Here is a 24,094-nt window from a genome sequence, read left to right on the forward strand (position 1 = left end):
CGATTTTGAAATTTTCTCAATATTTATTCCATAATTAATTAAAATGTATAAACGAATGAGCTCACGAGAAGCGGTAGGACAGGCTCTGTGTGTAAAAAAAATAGCTTACCTCTTAGCAACGATAAGTAAACAGCTGATTTCGAGGCGGAGTAACGTATACGTATCTCTTATTACTCCGCCTCGATATATCTGTTTTTTGATATGATTAATTATATACTGATCAATAATTAGTTTTATCGATCGATTAAATTATATATGATTACATACATGGTAATTCGTTAATTTTGATTACTGATTCACCGAAAATTTTACTCAAAGATAATAATGTAGAACATTGATGAGATTTCGTCAAAAATGACGAGAAAATAATCGAGTTGTGATTGCAAAGTAAGTTTTTTTAATTTTCTCATTATTTTAACGTTATCGATTTTTTTCTGCCTAGAATGTCGACTCGGGCAAGATGTCCAAATTGAAGTAATTATATCTCTTCCTTGACACCTATAAAAAAATTCGTACATTGACTAGTTTTAGCTGTCTGAGTTACAGCGACTATCGTTTGTCTCTACTTAGTCTCTCCTTCTACTAATGTTCATTTCATTGTATGTTGCATGGAATAAAGAAAGGTGAAGTAAGATATCACAGTACTCAAGATCTGCAACGATACGCGTTTTTTATTTCATCTAGTCCATTTAAAAAAAGCGTACGTGGTTGAATGTATATCGGTTTATTTGTTCTTACCATGACGGCACTTTCTAAAGATCCCACAATAAATCCACCGATGTTCAGAGTGAAGACCTTGCTACCTCTTTCCAATAAAAATAATATCATCTTTTGTATGTTTAAGGGTGCGACGTACCATTGTACGCTGTATCTGTAAGACGATGATATAATGATAGAATTGCGAAAGTGGAATCCGTAAAGTAATTTCACGTACTCGCTCTATGAACTCGCTCTAATCAAGTCTGTAAATCGTGGAACCCTAAACATGGCTCAATTCTACTGTGCGCATCCTCTTTTGCTTATAACGCCTGAAAAATTCTCGAAAAATTAATATTTTTTAAATATATTTTATATATTTTTATATATATGATATATTTTTTATATATTTTTTATATATGTTCTGTGTGTGTGTGTGTGCATTCTATACAAATATATTTTCTACATAGAAAGTTTAAATATTCCTATTTAAAGACACACACAGCTAATTGATACATTTATCTTATAATGAGAAACAAAATACACGTGCTTTTCAAAGTATATTTTATTTCCAAGCGTGTTTGGATAAATTTTACCCATGTTTAGAGTTTTTAGCAAAGTATGGATCCTGATGTATTTCATGCTCTTCATCTTTACCACTGAGAAACTTGTGTCGGAGGAAACACATGTCCGGAAAAATGAATCTCGATTTTTCTCATGAAAATGGGAAATATGTAGCGCGGCGACGAATGCGTTCGTGAACGTCGTACTTACACGGTGGTGTACACGTGATTACTGTGGTCCGTAATCTCCTGTGCGACATAGCAACCTATTATCAAATACATTATATAGGTAATTATAAACACAAAAGGGAACGAGATCTCGATGTTGTTATATTCGCCCATCATTATCTGAGAAATCTGAAGTACGAGCATATTGGAAGATTATTGGCTAGATCAGTCTCGATTGAGCTTGCAGATGCTTTTTTGTAGAAAAGTTTTGGTTAAACGGTAAATATATCTTACTCGAAATAAATTGAGAGCACCACAGAGTACGCCGATGATTATTAAAAGAAAAAACGATACTTTGAATTTGGATACCGACATGTTGGAGAACCTTCGGACAGAAAAAATAAGAACACATTATCGTGCGTCATAACGTATTTTCAGTGGAAATACTAACTGCATGGCTTTGCGGTGGATGTCCACGGCGTATATTAAACTCTCGTAAATTAAATTGCTGTCCTTATTTTTGCCGTATTTTGCAGTTCCGGCTATCATTGCGTGCTCGATACGGTAGCTGCGAATAATTTGTGTTCTTGTTGTTTACATAAAATATAATTACGTTTAATTACGTCTAATTATGTAAATTCTCATAGGCCAGGTGTTTGCAATTATATAAAGCTTTTCTGCGTTTCGTTCCAAGATGTCAAGTAACATATGTCGCACAAGTACGACTCGGGTTCCCGTGTATCTTCAGGTTTCTTCAATTACCTAGCGATTTGAAACATTCCGCAAGCGTATCGAATAAACGTCATCAATATCGTTCCTGTCGCTAGCATTGCGACTCCACCCACCAAAAAAGCTGCGAACGCGTGCCATGTGATCAGTTGAATATACTTCTCTTGATCGACAAAGTATTCGGTAACAAACTGCAACTGTTGCCGCGGTCGAGGCTTATTCAAGGGCCACAAGATGTCGAGAATGAGCGGATAAATTATGTACAAGAGTGACATAATTATGATGAACACGCTACATGCTGAAGAAGAAATTAAGTTATCGTTATTGTATAGGATGTCTCAGACCTCCATGACGACCATTTGTGAGAACGTAGAATGGATTGAGGTGAGCAAGAAAGTCCTGTGCCGTCTTGCGATATTTGCAATAATAGTCGAGCTATTAATTAAAAAAGATTGGTGAATGATCATGCGCGACATGGTAGATGAGCTGCAGTGGTGCCGTCTGCCGTTATACATTAAGTAATATACAACGTAAACAAAAAAGTCCTCTACCGTTTTGCAAATGACCACATAGATGTTTAAAGAAAATTGTTACATATATGATTATCATAATGCACAAATTTTTTTTAATTAATATCTAAAAATCTATGTGGTCATTTACAAAATGGTAAAAGATTATTATTGTTCAGTTTGACTTAATTAATAAGTATACAACAGCAGCCGGCAGCTCACTCACCATATTACGTGATCATTCATCAATCGTGATCATTCTTTTTTAATTAATATCTCTACTATTATTGCGAATATCGCAAAACGGCACAGGACTTTCTTGCTTACATTAATCCGTTCTACGTTTTCACAAAGGTCATCATGGAAGTCTCAGACATCCTGTATATTATTCTAAGATCTTGATAAAATAGATGCACCAAAAATCCAATTGCAAAGTCGCTATGTTATTTCAAATAATGATCGTAAGTGAAAAACGAAGCAAGTTGCCTTACTAAGCAATCCAGCTGTAGAACGCTGCGCCAGCTGCCCGTACTTCCTTATGATAATGATTTCATTCTCGTCCTGTAACTCGTTGTAGATGCGCTGAAGCAATTCCAGTAGATACCTTATCTGCTGGTTTAACGGTAATTTATTTTAATATTCTTACTTAATTGTTAATAATAGTTAGTATTTTTTTTAACACTACAAGTGTTTGGACATACGTTGTTATTATCAGAACAGAATAATATGTTAAATAATTCATCATTATATTATCGTATCATAAGAAGCAAATAACATTTCGAAATAATATAAATATATGTTAAACTAACACACATCTATATATTACGTATTTCAACTTTTGTAGATGTCAAAGTGACTTTGAAAAAATGTTAATTTTTTTAAATAATTGTGTTAAAATTAAAATTAAAATAAAATTAAAATAATATTTAATTTTTAAATGACACATTTGTTAAATTATGAGCTTGTTATTAATCTAACACATCACGTAACGAAAATAATAATATATCAGTTGCATGTTAATCTTACAGAGATAATAATTAAAAATTTTCAAAAATAGCGAAAAGAAAATTTGTGCGCAAGATTTTTTACAGTATATAAGATGTTTTTGAAACAAGAATATTCTTTTTCTATCTAGATACAAAATTGATCGTATCGTTTTTTTCACACTTCACACAAACGTTGATCTTTGTGCAAACACGATATTTGGTGTACAATTCACTTACAGCTTTGATATTAGCTCTGAATGAGTTGTATTTGATGACCAAGGTGATGAAAAATAACGTAGAAGAAAGAACCTTGATGAGAAGATCCGGAGTGCATTCTAAAGTCACGAGCGACGCAAACTACAGACAAAAATTTTATACTGATGTTTGCATTACAATAACGCAGAGTTTTTCTATCTAATTAGAAAGAAAAAAAGAGATTACAAATTGTCTTTTAGTATATCTAAATTAAATTAAATTAAAACAACTTGAAAGATAGTAAAGAGAGTTGATTTGTTATGTGATCGCAAAATACTAACAAAAGAGAATCTAAAAACATCACTCACTACTTTTAATCTCGAATATATTGTAAAGAAGTAAAAAATAAAAATATATATATTTTTAGGAGTGTTTTGTCGCACGTCTAGAAGTTGTAAAAATCTCTCTTGTAGCTCTATTATTATTAGATATTCTATAGGTTATTGACGGATATTTTTGAAATCATGAAATATATGAGAGAATATTTTATAATACTCTTTTACTTAATAACTATACATCCAAATTTTTGACAAATGTCTCATATATATTTTTCAATATGTACGTTCTCATCTCTCGTTGTTATTTTTACAAGGCTCAAAATTTCTGTAAGGACAAATTGAAAAGAATTTTACATCAAGTCAGATCATATACAATAAAATAATTTTCTGGTATCGTATTTTTGTGATATATTTTGTGAAGTTGTGTTATGAATGTTTCGCGAGAAACTTATGAGAAAAACTAAAAGAATATATCTCTTAGTTTCTCTACAATATATTCAAAACTCATCGAAAAATGGGAATCTTGTCCACACCTTTCCTTACAAGAACGTTTTTAACATACCTGAAATAAAATGAAGCTTATCAAAGTACTAAATAACAAAATTAGCTGTAATTGAACCAGTTTAGATTGTTGGTAGGGCCATAAGCCGACAGCGAGCAGTAGGAGCCGATTGAGGTTGATGTACAATGTTTCGATGCAGATCATGTCTCAACGAACACCGGGACACGTTTTGCCGCGAAGGTTTTGACAATGTTTTGCTCATCCCTTCGTCACGATCGCTTCATATTCCATGGTTTTGCACCCTCTGGCTGAAATACTAACTGCACAATTTAACGGCACTTATGCGAAATAAAGTAATAGACAAAGAAACACCGCTGTGGGAAAGCAATATTCATAATTTCGCACGTTACTCGCCGGAAGGGTTGCGCGATTAAGCGATCGATACGACGCCGAAAGAAATTTGACAGATGTTTATTTCCCATATACATACAAATGCACACGGAGGGACCGCTCCGTCGTGCGAACGACGCAGGCGCAAGTGTCATTTCCTCGGCAACTTCCTCGACGACACTACCAAATGTTTCTATCGCGTGTATTTTTTCATTCTATATATTTTATACAATATATATTTTCTGTATGTTTCATTTTTATTTTTTCAGCATATAATTTATATTTTACGTAGTATATTATATTGTTTACATGAAGAAAGACTTATATTATTTATACATCACGTAGACAATGCGAAAATAATCCGTGCAGACGTAATTTTGAAATCTACAATATCTATTGTTTTATGTGATTAATTATATACTGATAATTAATAATTGGTTTTTTCAATCGATTAAATTATCTATAATTATATAAATGGCAATTCATTAATTTCGGGTACTGATTCGCTGATTATTTTAGTCAAAGAAAATTTTAATCGATTAATATCTAGCACTGTGTACTATCGACATTCCCAGTAGGATGTCGATGTCGTAAAAAATTTGTGATTGAGAAGTAAGTTTTTTTAGTTGTTTTTTTCATTATATTGACGTCATCGTGATTTTTCGTTCTACCTGAAATATCGACTCGGATCAGATGTCCAAATTGAAGTAATCGTACCTCTTACCAAAAGTGACTTTGTTTTACATTCAACCTCAGCACTTACTTTCGTTTCCGTGTATTTATTTGCAGATTAGCAAAACGCTCCTGTCTATATTTTAGCCAATTTTTTGTCAGTGCTTAATTAAGATTTCTTTTAACACTAGACTAATAATTGACGATTATCAAGTCATTAGCGTGTAAAGTAAAGAACGGTGAAATAAGATATTGAGGAAATAAGATATTTATCCTCAGCGCTTGCTGCAACGGTAACTGTAATTAATTTATATTAAATTTATATTCAAAATGGTAGCCGTGAAAAGTTTAAATACTGATATATTTAGAATATGCACTTCAATTAGATTTTTTTTTTCTTTGATCACACTAATGACAAATAGAATATAAAACATGACCCGTATAAAATGTAACAACCTAAAAGCTCTAAAAATATTTGTCGCATCAAAAAGTTCACGAGAAAATTTCATACATTTGACGGGCCTTTCTCGGAGGTACGAAAGGGTTAACGAACAAGAAACCGCTGTGAAAATCTGTGTTTTCTCGTTCGCTTTTTCACATTCGTATCTTCACCTGCCGATTCTGAACATCCCGCAGGCGTGCTTCAAATAACCAAGGAGTATCGTTCCCATCGCCACTATCACGGTCGTCCCGATAAACAAAGACGTGTCTATATGCACCAGAAGTAGATAGACGTATTTGTCTTGGTCGATGAAGTATTCCGTCACGATCTTCATCGCGTGTCGCGTGTTGTTTATGTACACGAACATACCGACGAAGTGCGGCCACAACGGCAAAAGAATGATACTCATAACGCTGCACAAAGTACAACCTGAGGATGTTTAAGAAAGATAATTGATAAATAATTAATATCTCTGCACATCGAGTCCGCGTAATGACAGATATTTTAAATTTTAAATTGTTGCAAAAAACTGATTAGAGAATTCCTACATTGCAAAGAATTTTGTGATATATTTAATACGTTTCACATTTTCCCTATATATCTACTCCAACTTTTATGTCAACTTTTATGCCAAAATTTATGTCAATTTAACACAAGGCAAATATGTTAACCTTTTCGTGCCTTTGAGATATACATATATGTCCCACTTACAAAAATCATTATAACTTTTAAACAAATAGTCCTATCGACTTCTACCTTAACTTGTTTTAAAGATGAAGGTTCAAGTTACATGTACAAATCATCGCATACTTTAAAATATTATGTTTTCAATAAAATATAGTTATTTAAACTTTGCTAAAAATCTAACTTTTAAAATAATAACCTACCATAACATAGCCTACTTTCGGCCTATGTGCAGAATAAGTACCACTCTGCATGCGCCAGAATCCGTATGTGCTACTATGACGGATCTAACGTTATGGTGGTGATTTTGGGATATTGGAAAAATATTTTCAAGGTACTGGGCGTGTTACAGAGTCACACAAACACCCGTTGTCACCCCGGAAACGATACAGAACGAAATAAGCACATCTGACGTAATTTTCGAAAATAGGCCTTTTCAAAGGCGAATGTTTCTTTAGAAAACCCTAAAAAATTATCCGAAATAGTGCTCTCTACGCTAACGCGAAATAACTTATAACCTACCATAACATAGCCTACTTTCGGCCTATGTGCAGAATAAGTACCACTCTGCATGCGCCAGAATCCGTATGTGCTACTATGACGGATCTAACGTTATGGTGGTGATTTTGGGATATTGGAAAAATATTTTCAAGGTACTGGGCGTGTTACAGAGTCACACAAACACCCGTTGTCACCCCGGAAACGATACAGAACGAAATAAGCACATCTGACGTAATTTTCGAAAATAGACCTTTTCAAAGGCGAATGTTTCTTTAGAAAACCCTAAAAAATTATCCGAAATAGTGCTCTCTACGCTAACGCGAAATAACTTATAACCTACCATAACATAGCCTACTTTCGGTCTATGCGCAGAATAAGTACCACTCTGCATGCGCGAGAACCCGTATGTGCTACTATGACAAATCTAACGTTATGGGGGTGATTTTAGGATGTTGGAAAAATATTTTCATGATACTGGGTGTGCTACAAAGTCACACAAACACGCGTTGTCACCCCGGAAACGATACAGTACGAAATAAGCATATCTGACGTAATTTTGACAGATGTTTGCTTCCCATGCGAAAATGCACACGAAAGAGTTATTCGAAGGGATTTCTTCGTCGTGGGCGACGCAAGGCGGATCGAAGCTATTGACGTATCTGGAATACGATGAAACTCGACATAATATTGTAAAGCAAGATTATTTGAAGTCGGGTGAACATGGATCGCTGAGAGGGCCATAAGCCAACAATGAGTAGAAGCATCCGATTGATGTTGAAATATTGAGTTTCGATGCAGATCATTTTATCGCGAAATGCTTTTGCGCGAAAGTCAGCGGTGGCTCGAGGGTCACCCATTTTACCCGAGCATCCCATTACTTTTGTCCCCCCAATGTAATAATAAATTCCAATTACGTAAGTCGCGCTCAATTTAACTGAAAGTGATGGGAAACGGAGTGAAATACAAACAGCCGTGTGGTAGCACGCCTCTTCTTGGGTGGAAGTGCATTATTAAGCGGTCGATAGCGACACCGAGTGAAATTTGACAGATGTTTGCTTCCCATGCGAAAATGCACACGAAAGGGTTACTCGGAGGGATTTCTTCGTCGTAGGCGACGCAAGCGCAATTGCGCTTTTTTCGACAAACGCAATACCACGTGTCCCATTTCGCTGTATGCACTCGTGAATCATGACCTATCTTTGGAGACTGCCTTCTTTCTTAAAGTAAATCAGTGAATCAGTCACTGATATCAGTTATAAGTATAGCACTGAGCTCTTTCAGTGCTATACTTATAACTACAAATCAGTGTATATTCAATGTTTTCAGTTATTCATTTTAAAAGAGTTATAAATCGACATACTAGTTTTTGATTTGTTACCGCTAAAGTGGGCATTACATTCTAAGATTCAGAATCTTCCAAGATTTATTGCATCTTTGATACTTTACACATGAGTAAATATAAATATGTATATACATCAATTGGATATACATTATGGGATATATAGTATGAATATACTATATATTGTAATATATATATATTCAATTTATGTATATGAAATATATATGTAATTTATAAACAGGATATTATTTGCATATTATGGAGCATATATAGTATATATATAGAAAATATCTAGTATTATATGAAATCTATTAAGAATCAAACAAATTTTCATCGACGTCACGTTTTGTTGAATTTTACAGAAATTATATTGCAATTATTTTTATATATAACTCCTTACGAATTTTGTTTCAGATCTAAACTTTACAAGTCAATCTTATATATTTGTACGTCATCGACTTATAGAGTACACAACGGTGAAATAAGATATTGAGAGGCTCGTTAGCTGTAACATACATGACATAATTACGTAATTAAAAGTGACTCTTTGTAATTTACAAGGAATACTAAAGTGTAAGTACATTCGGACACATAAATTCATACCGTGCTGAATCCCTCTAGAGATCCCACAAACATTCCTGCGAGACTTATGTAGAACGTTTTAGTGCCTCTTTGCAGCAGGAATAATATTATTCTTTGTATATGTAACGGAGTAGTGTACCACCGAACGTTATATCTGCGAAACAGTAACGAAATGTTTAGTCGACAATATCAGGATGATAAAACTCATAAATAGTCCTTGATACGCTTATTGTCTGCATTATGAAACGTTTCCCAACTGTTTAATTCCATTAATTTTGCAGTCCATATAATATGCGTATTCGGTATGCGTGCTCCTCGCTTCAAAATGTTTTTTTGTTCCTATCATAAACACGTATATAGATATTTCTTACACAGTAGAAAACACGTGCTCGTTATGATCCATAATCTCTTGTGCACCCAGATTAGAAATAAACATGTATACATAATGAGAAAGTAGCAACATTAAGGATGTTATCAACTTCTCGATGTCGCATCCAGTTGACAATTCATAAAAGATCTGAAACACGAGTTCGCTGCCTGAAATTTCTCACATTTTGCCATGACCACACTTAAAGTAGTTTAACCGATTTTATTAATTACACCGATTTCATAAAACACAGTGACTATACGTAATCGCCCATACTTACACGATAAAGACTGAGGCTTATTGAAATTACTATGGTTATCATCAAGAAAAAAAAGAATATCTCGAATTTAGACTGAAAGAGTTTTGCAAACCTTCAAAGATAAGAAAGAATTACCATTATCGTACAGCGTGTGTTATATCATATATACTATAATATATCTTATTTACTGCACAAGCATTGTAAGATGCTAACTTTGTGGCTTTACGATGCATATCGATGGCAAAAATTATTCTCTTGTGTACCAAACTCTTAAGTTCCGCGTCACTCATCTTTAAAGTACCGATCATGACCTGCTCCATACGATAACTGAAAACAGAAACTGATACGCTGTAATCATGCAATAATTTAACCGCGATATTGAACTTCAGTATTAGCTTTCGCGTAGATTTTCTCACCTAGCAACTTTAAACATTCCGCAGATGTATTGAAAATACGCTATGATAATTGTTCCTGTCGCCAATATTGTAGTTTGTCCTATGCAAAAGATTGCGTTTATGTGTAGGACGAATAGGTAGAAATATCTTTCATGGTCGAGAAAGTACTCCATCGTAATTTGCAATGGAGGATGCGGACGAGATTCGTTCGCGGGCCACACGACGTCGATAATTCGCGGCCAGAGTGGGAGGAACATAAAAACAGATACGCAGCATATGACGAGCACTAAAGAAATCATTGTATAAAAGTAACTTGTAACGTACAGCAAGTTGCAAGTCAGTTTACACACTCTTTATTGAGTGAAGTTGCGTGCAGTTGAGTGAGGTTAAAATTCGATGATCTATGTGCAAATCCACTTGCAAACTTTATATGATTTTCAATAAAAAGTGCTAAAAATTAAAGACAGCGAAATGTCTTACGCGTGAGCGTGTAGGTGTAACGTTTCGCGATAGTTCCGTACTTTTCTAAGATAGCAACTTCGCTGCTGTCTGTCAGCTCGTCGTAGGTATTCTGGATTATTTCCCATATAAGCTTTATCTATTGTTTCAACAATTCTCTGTGTCACATATTTTCATGGAGCTCAAGAAAAAAATTTTTATTTAGTGCAACTATGATACTCTCGCTGAAGACGAGAAAGAGAGTATGTGTATATGTATATGTATGTGAAATCTAATGTATATGTATATGTATATGTATGTGAGATGAGAGTATGTGTATATGTATATGTATGTGAAATCTAATACTTACAGTGTCCAAGTTAAACCAGAACGCACTGAATTTTATCGAAAAAAGAATGAGAAGAAACTCAGTTGACAACACCTCGACTATAAGATGCAGAGTGCATTTCGTTGTCGCAAACGTTGCAAGCTGCAGAAAACGATTTTATTGAAACAAAATTCGCTTCCGTGTCTTATCGACAAGTGAAAAGTCTTATCGTGATTCATTAGTTGCCTGAACGAAACGTGCACAGATCTAATTATTTATTGTAATCACGTTACAACTCAGAAAATATTGTGATACAGCATCATTGTGCTTAAACATGTGCGCGTAATTGTTTGAAGCGATGCGATGGCTCAGTAAATACATAACAATTTCAAATATCTCACAAATGTACCGGAAACACAATGGAAGTTATCAGGATACCGTAGGATAAGATCAATTGCAGTTGGACGAATTTGGACCGCTCGAAGGGCCATAAGCCAACCGTCAGCAAGAGAATCCGATTGAGATCGAGCTGCAGCGACTTCACGCAGATCATCTCTGTGCGAGTATCGAGTCGCGTTTGAGCGCGAAGAAATAGCCGAGGCTCCGTTCATCCCCTCTTTTTCGCAAATCGATCCAACAAATTTCGCAATTTGCTCTATTTGGACGAAACGTTTCGCAGAAAAACTCACGCGAAACGACCGCCCATAAAGATATGTAATTTCACAATTTGCTCCTTCCGAAAGGGGTATGCAATTAGCGATCGATTTCACATCGAGAGAACACTTATAGATGTCCATTTCTCATGGAAAGAAATATTTCCTATAGCTACAATTTTCTTGGCGAAATATGCAGGCATATACTGGCTACCTTTCGGCGATGGTGTTCTGTGTGTTCATTCTGCCGTTTGTACTCGTTCCCTTGATGAAGCACCAATGAGTTCTTGCTTCAGAGACCGACATACCATCTATCGATTTATCGTCGGTAAAATACACGACATCGTATTTTACGGTGAACATCCTTATTCTTGTGCTACTTTCAATTCTACTAGCAAAGTTCCCCCTCAGTAAATAACGCTTTACCTTAAACAAATTGTACTGGCATACTTCATAGACTCAATCTTAACAAACGCAGTGTCCTGTTGGAATTATTACGATCTGACATAATTGCATATCTAAAGTTTACATGTCGTTAGACAACATTCAAATTAAATTACTTGATTTATTATTCATATTAATTCATATTAATTTATTATTCATATTAACTTTTTACAAGTGGAAAATAATTATCTCACATCTCATAACAGTAATTATACATTTGGTTCAACCGACTGAATGTTTGCTTGAATAAATTTCGCCTATTCAAGCAAAGTCTTGTTGATTCAATTCATTTTTTACAGTGTAGAATAAAGAACGGTGAAGTAAGACATTGAAGTACTTATCAACTGTAATGAAACATGAATTCTATGAATGAATTTACCTATTAAAATGTGTTATATTGAAGAAATTACATTACATATCGTTTACCTTGGTGGCGCTTTTTAAGGATCCTTTGAATACTCCACCGAGATTTACGTGAAAAGGTTTGTTGCTTATTTGCAGCATAAACAATATCATTTTCTGTATGGCCAGAGGAGCTTCATACCATTCGACGTTATATCTACAAGATAATAAAAGAAGTATCAATTAATCGCGTGTAATACTTGAAAACGATATTCAATACAGTCTTTATTTTTTACAAAATATTTTAACTATTCTTTCCCTACATATCGATTAATATGTACTCTATATCGTTAGATGTAAGAATGTTAGCTCTTACACTGTAGCAAATACGTGATTATTGTAATCCATAATTTGTTGCGCACAATTGTTGGCGATAAACACGTTGATATAAAAGATATTTAAAAATGTGATTGGTAATATCATCCTCCTGAACTCGAATCCAGACGATATCTCCTGAAAAAGCTAACATTCATGTTCTACGTCAATTCTTATGTGTTTCACTCACAATTCTTGCAAATAGCATATAATACCGAGTATCAGTTAATAAATATTTTTATTAAAAAACTGTTACGTTCTTAATACAATATGCTATTATTGAGTATTACACGCTAGTTTAATGGTATAGACAAGAACAGACGACGAATCTTACTCGAAAAAGATTGAGACTCGAGGAAATTACTCCGATCACTATTATAAGAAAGAAAGGCATTTCCATCTTAGATATGTAAATTTGTATGAACCTAAGCGAGGAACCATTATTAAAGAAGACATTATTATAGGCATTACTATTATTAAACAAGGTGTACTGTGATAAGTGAGATCCGTTGTAAAAGAAATATTTCCTTTGGCCAAATTTCTTCTAAAAGAACTAAGTTCTTTCTTACTAACTTTTACATTTGAAATAGATTTATATCATGTAAAATTGTTTACTTTTCAGCGTAATTCGGAAACTCGAATATCAAGCTATTTTATTACGTTGAAAAAAAGCACTTAAAAATTATTTTGTGTAAAATATATTTTATTTCACACGAATAAATTTTCAAGAATTTGTCTTTCAGTGCACGGAAACAATTAAGTTGTACTGAGAAATCATTCTCGAAGTGAATCTCAAATATTAAATTATCTATATTAAGTATACACTCATCACTCAGAGTATACCACCCCGTAACTGTACGATGCATTTCCACGGCATAAACAATTCCTTTATGGATCAAATTTTCATTTTTTTTTGTTGTTCACTTCTACAGTACAAACCGCCATGGCCTGCTGCACGCGATAACTAAAAACGAAAAACATGCTGCAATTATATCGAATAACTTAATCGCGCGGATATGTTAAGACACGAGTAAATTTCGTGGTGAAACAGTGTTGGTTCTACCGAACGTCACTTGAATTTTCTCACCTGACCACCTTGAACATTCCGCATATAAGTTGAATGTACACAATATTTATCGTACCAACCGCCAGCATTGCTATTCCCCCTACACAATATGCCGCGTTCGAGTGCAATAGAATAATAAAGAAATACTTCTCCGGATCGATGAAGTATTCCGTCAATATTTGCAGCTATGAATGTGGTCGAGATTCGTCCCTGGATATCACGATATCGAGAATGGTCGGCCAAAATTGGAAAGTCGTAATGACAGATATGCTGCAAACGCCAAGCGCTAAAAGACGGTTTAAAAGGGCTGACATAGTACAAATAGTTTATTATGTAACGAAGTAGTAACGAAAATTCAACCAGTGAGTTATCTTACCCGTAAATAGGATAGTGTAACGTTTTCCAGTATTCCCATACTCCTCAATAATAGCTTCCTCACCTTCGTCTCTTATCTCATCAAACGTATACTGAAGTAGATCCCACAAACGCTTTATCTGTTGTTTTCGTGAAGTTTAGCAAAAAATGTTGTCCAGTAAGAATTATTACACGTGAAATGTTTGTACGAACAATTGAGTGTCTATAATTCGATCACTTACGGAATCCATGTTAAGACTGTAGGAGCTATACTTTATAATGTAGAGAGTAAAACAGATTACGGGAGAGAGAACTTCGATGATCAACTGTGGGGTACATTCTAAAGTCAAAAATGTTGTAAGCTGCGAAAAATAAAAGAGTTCGCTGAAAAGTCGTGTCGCAAAAGTAACTTTTGTAAATCGCCAGTAAATGTAAAATCACAAATCACTTGTCTTCTTCAAATTTCTGTGTATAATGACTGGACGAAAAATACTCGATGCATAATCATTCATAATAATTATATCATGCTAGGAATGTGTGATTTTAGTATTATACAAGGTGAGTCGATTGCTTGAATATTTTGGGAATAAAAAACAAAGTTGACCTTAAAATCTCCGAAGTTACTCCTCTTAGAAAATATGTAACAACCATTAGAAATTTTTTTTCTAAGAAAGTGGAATAACTTTGAAAATCTTTTGGGTTTCATTTGATATGGACATTAAGAAAAATTAATGCGATAGATTTAAGTGATATCAAGACATAATATACAGCGATAATACTCGTAGGGGGAGAGTGTAAGTAATTAATCTTATCCTCATAAGATAAGTATGTACGAGTATCATCCTCTATACTTGTGAAGTCGGTAATAGATGGTAAAGCAACCGATCTAGCCAGCGCGCGCTTGCGTGCGCGCGTTACTGGGGACAAGGGAGGGGATGAACGTGTGTTGCTAAAAGGACAGACAGACAATAGCGAGAGCTCGTAGACGTAGATACACAAATCCGTGGTAGTCAATAGTGCATAATACATATATTCATATATAACCTCGTACTATTCTGTATCATTTCCACTTAAATAAATACTCATATTACAACAAAAATAAATATGAAAAATATAAATTTCACCTTAAAATTTTGTAAACATCTATTTAGAAAATAAAGATAACAAATAATTTTCTGTTATTTATTTCATTTTTAATGATATAATTTACGGGGAACTCTCTATTTACAGTTGGTCTTTATTGGGAAACAAACTCGACTTTTATTAAAGTAGAAATGCAAATCAAAAATTGTTCAAACAGTCTATCGTCAAAGTAGGTCCCACGTGCAACAATATATCTTGTATAAACTTTACAAACATCATCAAACATAAACTAACTTCATAGCCCTTCGATGCATATCTATTGCATAAATCATCATCTTATAAGTTGAATTCTCATTTTGCATGTTACTTATTTTTATTGTGTTGATCTTCAGTGCCTGATCCATACGATAACTGCAAATAATTCAAATACTGTAATTATAATAACTCAAATAATTATAATAACTGTAATAATTCAAATACAGTAATAGTCATGACTTACAACGCATATCAATACAGCGATTTTTAAATAAATTCTCATCATCTGAAATAGAAAAACCACAGTATTATCAAACCAACTTGTGATATGACGAAATTAATCCTACCTATGACTCAGATTTTAATAGTTGCCGCGTAAATGTTCTCACCTGGCAATTTTAAACATTCCACATATATACTGTATGTATACTAAGATAATGGTTCCCGTCGCTACTAGTGCAGTCTCTCCCATGCAAAAGACTGCGTTTGTATGCAATAAAATTAGATAGAAATATTTTTCTTGATTACAAAAGTACTCTGTCTTAATTTGTAACAGGAGATATGGACGAGATTTGTTTGCAGACCATACAACGTTGAGAATTCGCGGCCAGAATGGGAGGAACATGAATACAGATATTCCGAACATGCTGAGCACTAAAGGTTCGAAGAAGTTGTGTAAAAGTGACTTATAGCATGTACTGTCTCTAATAATAATTCGAGAGTGACCAAAATGATCTACGTAGTACTCTCTGAATTTGTTAAAGGAAAATTTCCCTGGAAACGCGTAAAAAGTAGCAATATTTGCACTTGAGATGGTAGTGAAAACATTTTCACTCAAAACTAAAGAATGAATGTTTCACTTGAGATTAAAGTAGAATAACTCAAATTTGTGTAGCTATACTGTTATTCTATCTATCGAGTGAAATTTCAATTCAAGATATTTAGAGAGTAAGTTAAAAATGATGGAATGTCTTACATGTGAGTGCGTAAGTGTAACGTTTTGCGATAGTTCCGTACTTTTCTATAATAGCGACTTCGCTCTCGTTTTTCAACTCGTAGTAAGTACGCTGAATTATTTCCAGCATATGTCTCACCTGTTGTTGAAACGATTTTTTATGTCACCCAAAGTTTCATAAAGTTCGACGAAGTCTATTGTAAGGGGATATTCGGATTTGTAAGGTCGCAAAAAATTTAGTAAAATTTTAGAAAAGTACCCTTTTGGGACCTTTCAAATCAGAATATTCTCTTAAGGAGAACTGCTGTATGCGATGCGAACGATTCCAAACGCGAATAAAAATCTGAAAATTATTTACTTACAGTATCAGCGTGATAACAAAATCCGCTATAGTTTGCCACAAACGTGGCGAAGAAAAACACTACGGAGAAGATTTCGATAATGAACTGAGAGGTGTATTGCGATGTTACAAGTGTTGCAAGCTGCGAAAAACGATTCCGTTAAAGCGTTCGCGTCGTGAAAATGATTTCTACATTTTAGTGACAAGCCAGTTAATAGTCACACATTAATTATTATATTTTTTTTACGTACAACAAAAAAAAGATGCATTAGTAGAGAGGGAATAGTCTGCTATAGTGACATTACAATTAAAAAATAATTCTTTTGTATAGCAAATAATTGTGATAAGGATATAATTATATGTAGATATATTTGCGTACCAATGATTGTTACAAACAACAAAGATGTGATATATTAGTTATAGAGTAATTCTAAGAATTATAAAAACGTTCAAAGGACTAACGTACCTGACATGTAATTGAGGTTAGCAAGATACCGTAAAAGAAAATTAATTGTAGACGAACAAATATGGATTGCTCGTAAGGCCATAAGCCGACAGAGAGCAAAAGAATTCGATTGAGTTCGAGTTGTAGCGACTTCACACAGATCATGTCTGCCCGAGTGTCGAGTCACGTTTGACCGCGAAGAATTAGCCAAGGCTCCGTTCATCCCCCCTTTTTTACCTCTTATATACTATCGATTTATCATTTTGTAACTTGTTCTCTTTGGGGAAACATTTCGCGTAAAATTAACGCGAAGCGGTGGTGAACGTACGTGTATATATGAATATACGTAATTTACCAATTTACTCCTCCCGGAAGGGGTGCGCGATTAGCGATCGATTTGACTTTCTCGGCTGTTCGTTTCTCATGGAAAAAAATATTTTACTTAGCTAGAATTTTTGGCGAGGAGATACGCAGGCGTACCAGTCATTTTCCGACAGTAAGTTCCGTGTCTCTCTTCATTCTGCTTTTCGTACTCGACTGTACGTTCGATGAAACGTCTTGGTGGAACATCAGACTTCCTGCCTTAGAAACCGACACACCAGGTATCGATGTATATAGCAAGAGAAGCCTATTAATGTTGAGATATTGTGTGTTCATGCGTATATTTTCTACACGATTATCGATACGCGTTTAGACACGGACCACCAATCTCCTCTTTTCGTCCACTTAATTATTCTACAAAATCTCTCTTCTGATGTATATTTCATAATAAATCTCCTAATTACAACTTAATTTAGTAATAATTTAATATCTTTTATAACGCGAAATAACGAAAAAAATCACAACGGGATCGGACATCCGCAATTTGAAGATTTTCAGTAAAAATAAGTTGCCATTATATGAGCGATTGACTTTGCATCGGTTGCAATTTGTCAGATGCATTTTCTCATAGAAAAAGTAACATGCTTGAGGAGCTTTTCTGCCTTAAACTTGCGCAACCGCAGTGTTACAATTTATTAGAGTCCACGTGGGATCGCCGATGTTCCTTGTACGATCTTGTTCGAGTAAACAATTCATTAAATATTAACATTCGAATTATTGTTCAAATTCGATTATTTGCGTAACATCGCTTCTCGTAAAAAATAGTTTTGCTTTTTAGACAATGTAACAAATACGTGCGACATGCATATTTTTTCGCATAGGTAAATAATCAAATATTAATTTCATAAGAGCTATCGAAAACACAATGAATTTTTATTGTTGAGTTCGTTAATCATTTAATTATGCAACAACTATGTACAAACAGAAAATTTTCCACTAATTTTGTTCTCGTACAAATTTATGTAGCCTTTCACAAATTTCATAAATTTTTATATTATTCTTTCATAAATTTTTATATCATCGTCCTGTAGAATATAAAACTGTGAAGTAAGTTGTTGATGAGCTCATCAGCTGGAATAAAAAATATTTTCCTGTATTGTTGGAAATACATTACTCTGAGAGGGAACAGTCCTAATACGCAATAAAGTTTGTACCGCGCTAAAACCTTCCAGAGATCCCACAAACACTCCACCAATAGTCATATAAAAAGACTTAGTACCTCTTTGCAATAGAAATAATATTATTTTCTGGATACGTAATGGTGCAGCGTACCAGTGAGTGTTATACCTGCAAACAATGACTTATTATACACTTGATCATTTTAATTTGAGTCAAGACTCAAAAATAATCCTTGACATATACGCGGGTCATTTATTTTACGAAATGAGTTCTTTTGCTCTCTTCATATTAATATTATTTTCAATTGCTTAATATTACATATCTTGCGTTGTAAAATTCCTTTCATATATGTCGTGTCGATAAAATATAAATATGTTGCTTACACCGTAGCGAACAAGTGTTCATTGTGATTTATAACATCTTGCCCCATATTGTTGGAGAGGAACATATATACATATAAAATATTTAAAAACATAAAGGGCGTCATTAGCTTCTTATAATTGCATTCAGTTGTCAATTCACGAAAAATCTGAAACACGAATATATCGCGTTCATTTTCTCACGTTCTCATCATGATTTTAATCTTGTCTACCGCCTCATGTGTTGTAATGCTAAATTGATTTAATTAATTGGCATACCCTTTCGGTACGAAGAATGATTATTGTCACCTGCCGCCAAGCTTGGTCGTACCCGAGGAGTGTCTATATTTAGACATTGCCGAGTACAGGTCCTTAAATATACGAATATTTCTTGGCGCACTTATGCACTACAGAACGCTCTGCTATGTCCGATCATGAACGCTTCACGGCTGGATTCTGCCGTACCGAAAGGGTTAATTTTCATATACGTACTCGATAAAGATTAAGACTTGTGGCAACTGTTTCGATCAGTATTATAAAAAAGAATGTTAACTCAAGTTTGGTCATAAAAATTCTTAGAAATCTGCAGAAATATAAGAAAGAATTAGTGATATGTTGTACAGAATATATCATTTTATCACGCATCATTCAATAATGGATCAGATGAACTCTATAATATATTTGCAACTGATATACGTTCAAAAAAATTTCTTTTATAAAATAGTTTACATGTAACCTCTGTATATGTATTGTAAACTGTATCTATTTTTAGAACCTCAATATTTTCAATTAAACTTTTCAATATTATATAAATATATTGAGAAATATTATATAATATTATATAATACAATACACCTTAAAATTTTGTAAGTATTAATTTAAAAAATTAGATAAGAATATAATTTTCTAGAATTTTTTGTACTTTTATAACATAATTTTGAAGAAACCTGTCTATTTACAATTGTTATAACTCCAAAACTATGAGCAGAAAACTTTTACGAAAGAAGAATAGAAACCACAAATTTTTCAAATCTATCGTCAAGGTAAGTTTCATGCTGTATTATATCCTATACATACTTTCTAATCATCATCAAATATATACTAACTTCATAGCCTTTCGATGCATATCTATGGCATAAATTATCATCTTGTAAGCTGAATATTCATTTTGCATCTTATTTATTTTTATTGTGTTGATCTTCAGTGCCTGATTCATACGATAACTGCAAATAATTCAAATGTTGTAATTATACAGTAATCTAATCGTGACTTACAACGGATATCTGTACAGCAATTGTTAAATGAATTCTCATGCTCTGAAGTAGAGAAATTATAGTATTATTAAATCGACTTGTACTATGACGAAATTAATCGTACCTATGACTCAGATTTTAATAGTTGCCGCGTAAATGTTCTTACCTGGCAATTTTAAGCATTCCACATACATATTGCAAGTACACTATGATAATGGTTCCTGTTGCTACTACTGTAGTCCCTCCAATACAAAAGACTGCGTTTGTATGCAGCAAAATCAGATAGAAATATTTTTCTTGATTGCAAAAGTACTCTGTCCTAATTTGCAATAGGGAATATGAATGAGATTCGTTTGCAGACCATACGACGTTGAAAATTCGCGGCCAAATTGGAAGAAACATGAAAACAAATATGTCGCACATGCTGAGCACTAAAATTTTGGAAAAATTATGTAAAAATGACTTGCAGCGTATACTGTTTTTAATAACAATTCTAAAGTGGCCTACGTAGTACTCTAAATTTCTTGGAGTAAAACTTCATTGAAAACGCAGGAAAAGTGACAGTATTTTCACTCGAATCAATAGTGAAATCACTCCTACTTAAAACCAGAAGAGTGAATGTATTACTGAAAGTGGATTTTGACTTCATATGAGCAAATACTTCAATCGATTTCAATAAATATATACGGTGGAATACACTTTCCAATCTTGAGTGAAAATATTCATTCAACAATTTAGGGCGCAGAATTCACACTATAGAAGTAAATAACTCGAATTCGAATGACTGTACTGTCATTCTACTTTTTGAATGAAATTTCAGTATAATATATTTAAAAAGTTTAAGCTGTGCAATCTCTTACATGTAAGTACGTAAGTGTAACGTTTCGCGATGGTTCCGTATTTTTGTATAATAGCAACTTCACTCTCGTCTTTCAGCTCGTCATAAGTATGCTGAATTATTTCCAATAAATTCCTAACCTGTTGTTGTAGCGATTTATTATATTTCCATAAAGTTCGACAAAGACTGTTGTTTAAGGAGGTTTCTTTCTGTATGCAACGCTACCGAACGCGAGTTAAAATCTGTGAACTGTTTACTTACAGTATCTGTTTGAAAACTAAACGCGCTGTATTTTATCGCAAAAAAAACGAAGACAAGTACTACGGAAAAGACTTCGATGATGAACTGTGGCGTGTATTGCGATGTCACAAATGTTGCGAGCTACAAAAGCGATGTCGTTAAAGCGTTCACATCGCGAAAATGATTTCTATATCTTTATGACAAGTAGATCAATATCACACATTAATTATTAACTGTTTCTTTATGTATAATAACAGAAAGATACATAAATATAAAATTGTTTGCTATAATTACATTAAAACATTAAAATTACAATAAAACAATGATTTCTCAATTATTGTTATAAGTTACTTTGATGTAAGATGTAATTATACTTAAATATATTTGTGTTATAATAATTGTTACAAACAACAAAAATAGCATCTTATTAGTTACAGAGCAATTCCAAGAATTACATAAACATCCAAAGGACTAAACGTACCTGACATGCAATAGAAGTTAGCAAGATACTGTAGAAAAAAATGAATTGGAGACGAACAAATATAGATTGCTCGAAAGGCCATAAGCCAACTGAGAGCAAGAGAATTCGATTGAGTTCGAGTTGTAGCGACTTCACACAGATCATGTCTGCCCGAGTGTCGAGTCACGTTTGACCGCGAAGAAGTAGCCAAGGCTCCGTTCATCCCCTCTTTTTTACCTCTTATATACTATCGATTTATCATTTTGTAATTTGTTCTCTTTGGGGAAACATTTCGCGTAAAATTAACGCGAAGCGGTGGTGAACGTACCTGTATATATGAATATACGTAATTTACCAATTTACTCCTCCCGGAAGGGGTGCGCGATTAGCGATCGATTTGACTTTCTCGGCTGTCCGTTTCTCATGGAAAAAAATATTTTACTTAGCTAGAATTCTTGGCGAGGAGATACGCAGGCGTACCAGTCATTGACAATCCGACAATAAGTTCCGTATCTCTCTTCATTCTGCCCTTTGTACTCGACGGTAAATTACATTCGATCCTATGGTGGAGCGCCAAACCTCCTGCCTTATAAACCGACATACTTTAAAATACACAACATCGTCTTTTACGGTAAACATCTTTATTTTTATTCTACTCTTTATTTTACCAGTAAAGTTTCCTATCACTAAATACCATTTTATTTTAAGCAACTAGCATATTTCATAGACTCAATCTTAACAAACGCAGAGTTATGTTGGAATTATTATGACCTAACGTGATTTTAACTTATATTTAAGGATATAAGATAGATTATCTAATTATATTTAAGGACAGTGCTAGATATATTTCGTAATGGTTATGTAATATTAGGAGAAATATATAAGTGATAAAACATCGAGGTTTGATAAGATTTCAATTATTAATTATTGTTGGATCTCATTTAATCATGCACTAACTAAATCGAAGTGTTTATCACTTCAAATCTATAATATATATTGCAATAATATTATTACATACGTTTTACAGCATCATTTTATAGATTTGTACTTTATCATCTCATGGAATAAATAACTGTGAAGTAAGATATCGATGTACTCACCGTCTGTAATGAAGAAAATGGCTTCTTTTAACGTGTAAAATATATCAAATTGCATTCTGTGTCGTAAAATTATTACCAGGGCCAAGTTCTCCAGAGATCCTATGAGCAGCCCGACGATATTCATGTTGAAAGATTTAGTGCCTTTTCGGGGCAAAAATAATATTGTTCTCTGTACATGTAAGGGAGCTGTATACTGTTGAACGTTGTACCTACGAAAGGACAACTGAGCCTGATCGACTATTTTGGAAGATTCTGAAATAATTTTTAACATCTGCATGTGCACACACGCAGATGTAATAACGTTTCTTAAACAATAACGAACAAGAAATCGTTGTGGTTCTCAACTTGTTGCGCGGTATAGTTGGCAAGAAACATCAATGTATAGTTAACAGTAAAAAACAAAGTAGACGTTATTAATTCTTCAATATTCATCCCGGATGATTAACCGATCGAAAACCTGAAATACAAGAATGACAGTACGATTAATTTTCTTCCAATTCAATCCCGATCTGACGCGTCTTTGTATGTAGAGGTGTATTTAGTGTTGTATATAGATTATATATAGTGTTGTTTTGCGTTTTGTTTAACATCGGATTACGTGCATTTAGCCTGCCACCATAACGTGAGATAAAATCTTAAATTATTGTTTAGTAATTTGTTCTGTTTGGTGAAATATTTCGCAATAAAATTAACGCGAAGCGGCGATAAACGCATGCATATATGAAAATAAGCAATTTACCAATTTACCAGAAGGGGCGCGCGATAATCGATCGATTTGAGATTAAGAAAATATTCACGATTGTTCATTTCTCATGGAAAGAAATAGCTAGAATCCTTGGCGAGGAGATGCGCAGGCGTACCAGTCACTTTCTGACAATAAGTCTCATATCCTTCTTCATTCTGCCCTTCATACTCGACTGTACGTCCGATGAAACGTCCTGGTGGAACG

At 33.9% G+C, this 24,094-nt stretch overlaps 3 protein-coding genes across 3 annotated transcripts; all 3 read right to left on the bottom strand.

Moving 5' to 3' along the window:
- Positions 1 to 607: 607 nt before the first annotated feature.
- LOC116852028 lies at positions 608 to 11,636 on the bottom strand. Its single transcript, XM_032831988.1, has 18 exons — positions 11,493 to 11,636; positions 11,126 to 11,245; positions 10,798 to 10,915; positions 10,339 to 10,603; positions 10,136 to 10,249; positions 9,944 to 10,034; positions 9,668 to 9,813; positions 9,318 to 9,450; positions 9,174 to 9,219; positions 6,365 to 6,619; positions 4,747 to 4,892; positions 3,889 to 4,008; positions 3,157 to 3,274; positions 2,190 to 2,454; positions 1,879 to 1,995; positions 1,722 to 1,812; positions 1,471 to 1,616; positions 608 to 871 (listed from the first exon to the last, which is right to left on the bottom strand). Exons 1-18 carry the CDS (start codon positions 11,634 to 11,636, stop codon positions 646 to 648), a joined length of 2,661 nt encoding a protein of 886 aa, XP_032687879.1. The 3' UTR covers positions 608 to 645.
- An 816-nt stretch (positions 11,637 to 12,452) lies between these two features.
- On the bottom strand, positions 12,453 to 17,570 carry LOC116851985. The gene is made up of 9 exons (XM_032831926.1): positions 17,417 to 17,570; positions 16,973 to 17,092; positions 16,632 to 16,749; positions 16,045 to 16,309; positions 15,695 to 15,811; positions 13,232 to 13,322; positions 12,899 to 13,044; positions 12,607 to 12,739; positions 12,453 to 12,524 (listed from the first exon to the last, which is right to left on the bottom strand). Exons 1-9 carry the CDS (start codon positions 17,558 to 17,560, stop codon positions 12,474 to 12,476), a joined length of 1,185 nt encoding a protein of 394 aa, XP_032687817.1. The 5' UTR covers positions 17,561 to 17,570; the 3' UTR covers positions 12,453 to 12,473.
- Positions 17,571 to 18,793: 1,223 nt separating this feature from the next.
- Positions 18,794 to 22,210, bottom strand: LOC116852029. The gene is made up of 9 exons (XM_032831989.1): positions 22,067 to 22,210; positions 21,607 to 21,726; positions 21,368 to 21,485; positions 20,674 to 20,938; positions 20,361 to 20,477; positions 19,747 to 19,837; positions 19,279 to 19,424; positions 18,931 to 19,063; positions 18,794 to 18,847 (listed from the first exon to the last, which is right to left on the bottom strand). Exons 1-9 carry the CDS (start codon positions 22,208 to 22,210, stop codon positions 18,794 to 18,796), a joined length of 1,188 nt encoding a protein of 395 aa, XP_032687880.1.
- Between the last annotated feature and the right edge of the window lie 1,884 nt (positions 22,211 to 24,094).

This window comes from Odontomachus brunneus, unplaced genomic scaffold, assembly GCF_010583005.1.
Source record: "Odontomachus brunneus isolate Ranch 3 - 2012 unplaced genomic scaffold, Obru_v1 Obru_scaffold_199, whole genome shotgun sequence".
Lineage (NCBI taxonomy): Eukaryota > Metazoa > Arthropoda > Insecta > Hymenoptera > Formicidae > Odontomachus > Odontomachus brunneus.

Excerpts from the sequence above, each read along its gene's own strand:
- LOC116852028 (XM_032831988.1), bottom strand. The coding sequence starts at position 11,636 with ATGATCTGCGTGAAGTCGCTGCAGCTCGATCTCAATCGGATTCTCTTG. Across the intron at positions 10,916-11,125 it reads TCTGGTTTAACTTGGACACT|ATAAAGCTTATATGGGAAAT; the intron begins GTAAGTATTAGA and ends TTGAAACAATAG. Across the intron at positions 10,250-10,338 it reads GGAATGTTTAAAGTTGCTAG|TTATCGTATGGAGCAGGTCA; the intron begins GTGAGAAAATCT and ends TTCTGTTTTCAG.
- LOC116852029 (XM_032831989.1), bottom strand. The coding sequence starts at position 22,210 with ATGATCTGTGTGAAGTCGCTACAACTCGAACTCAATCGAATTCTCTTG. Across the intron at positions 20,939-21,367 it reads TTACACTTACGTACTTACAT|TGCTCAGCATGTGCGACATA; the intron begins GTAAGAGATTGC and ends CCAAAATTTTAG. Across the intron at positions 19,064-19,278 it reads GAACACTTGTTCGCTACGGT|GTATAACACTCACTGGTACG; the intron begins GTAAGCAACATA and ends CATTGTTTGCAG.
- LOC116851985 (XM_032831926.1), bottom strand. The coding sequence starts at position 17,560 with ATGATCTGTGTGAAGTCGCTACAACTCGAACTCAATCGAATTCTTTTG. Across the intron at positions 16,310-16,631 it reads TTACACTTACGCACTCACAT|TGCTCAGCATGTTCGGAATA; the intron begins GTAAGACATTCC and ends TCGAACCTTTAG. Across the intron at positions 15,812-16,044 it reads GGAATGTTTAAAATTGCCAG|TTATCGTATGGATCAGGCAC; the intron begins GTGAGAACATTT and ends AATTATTTGCAG.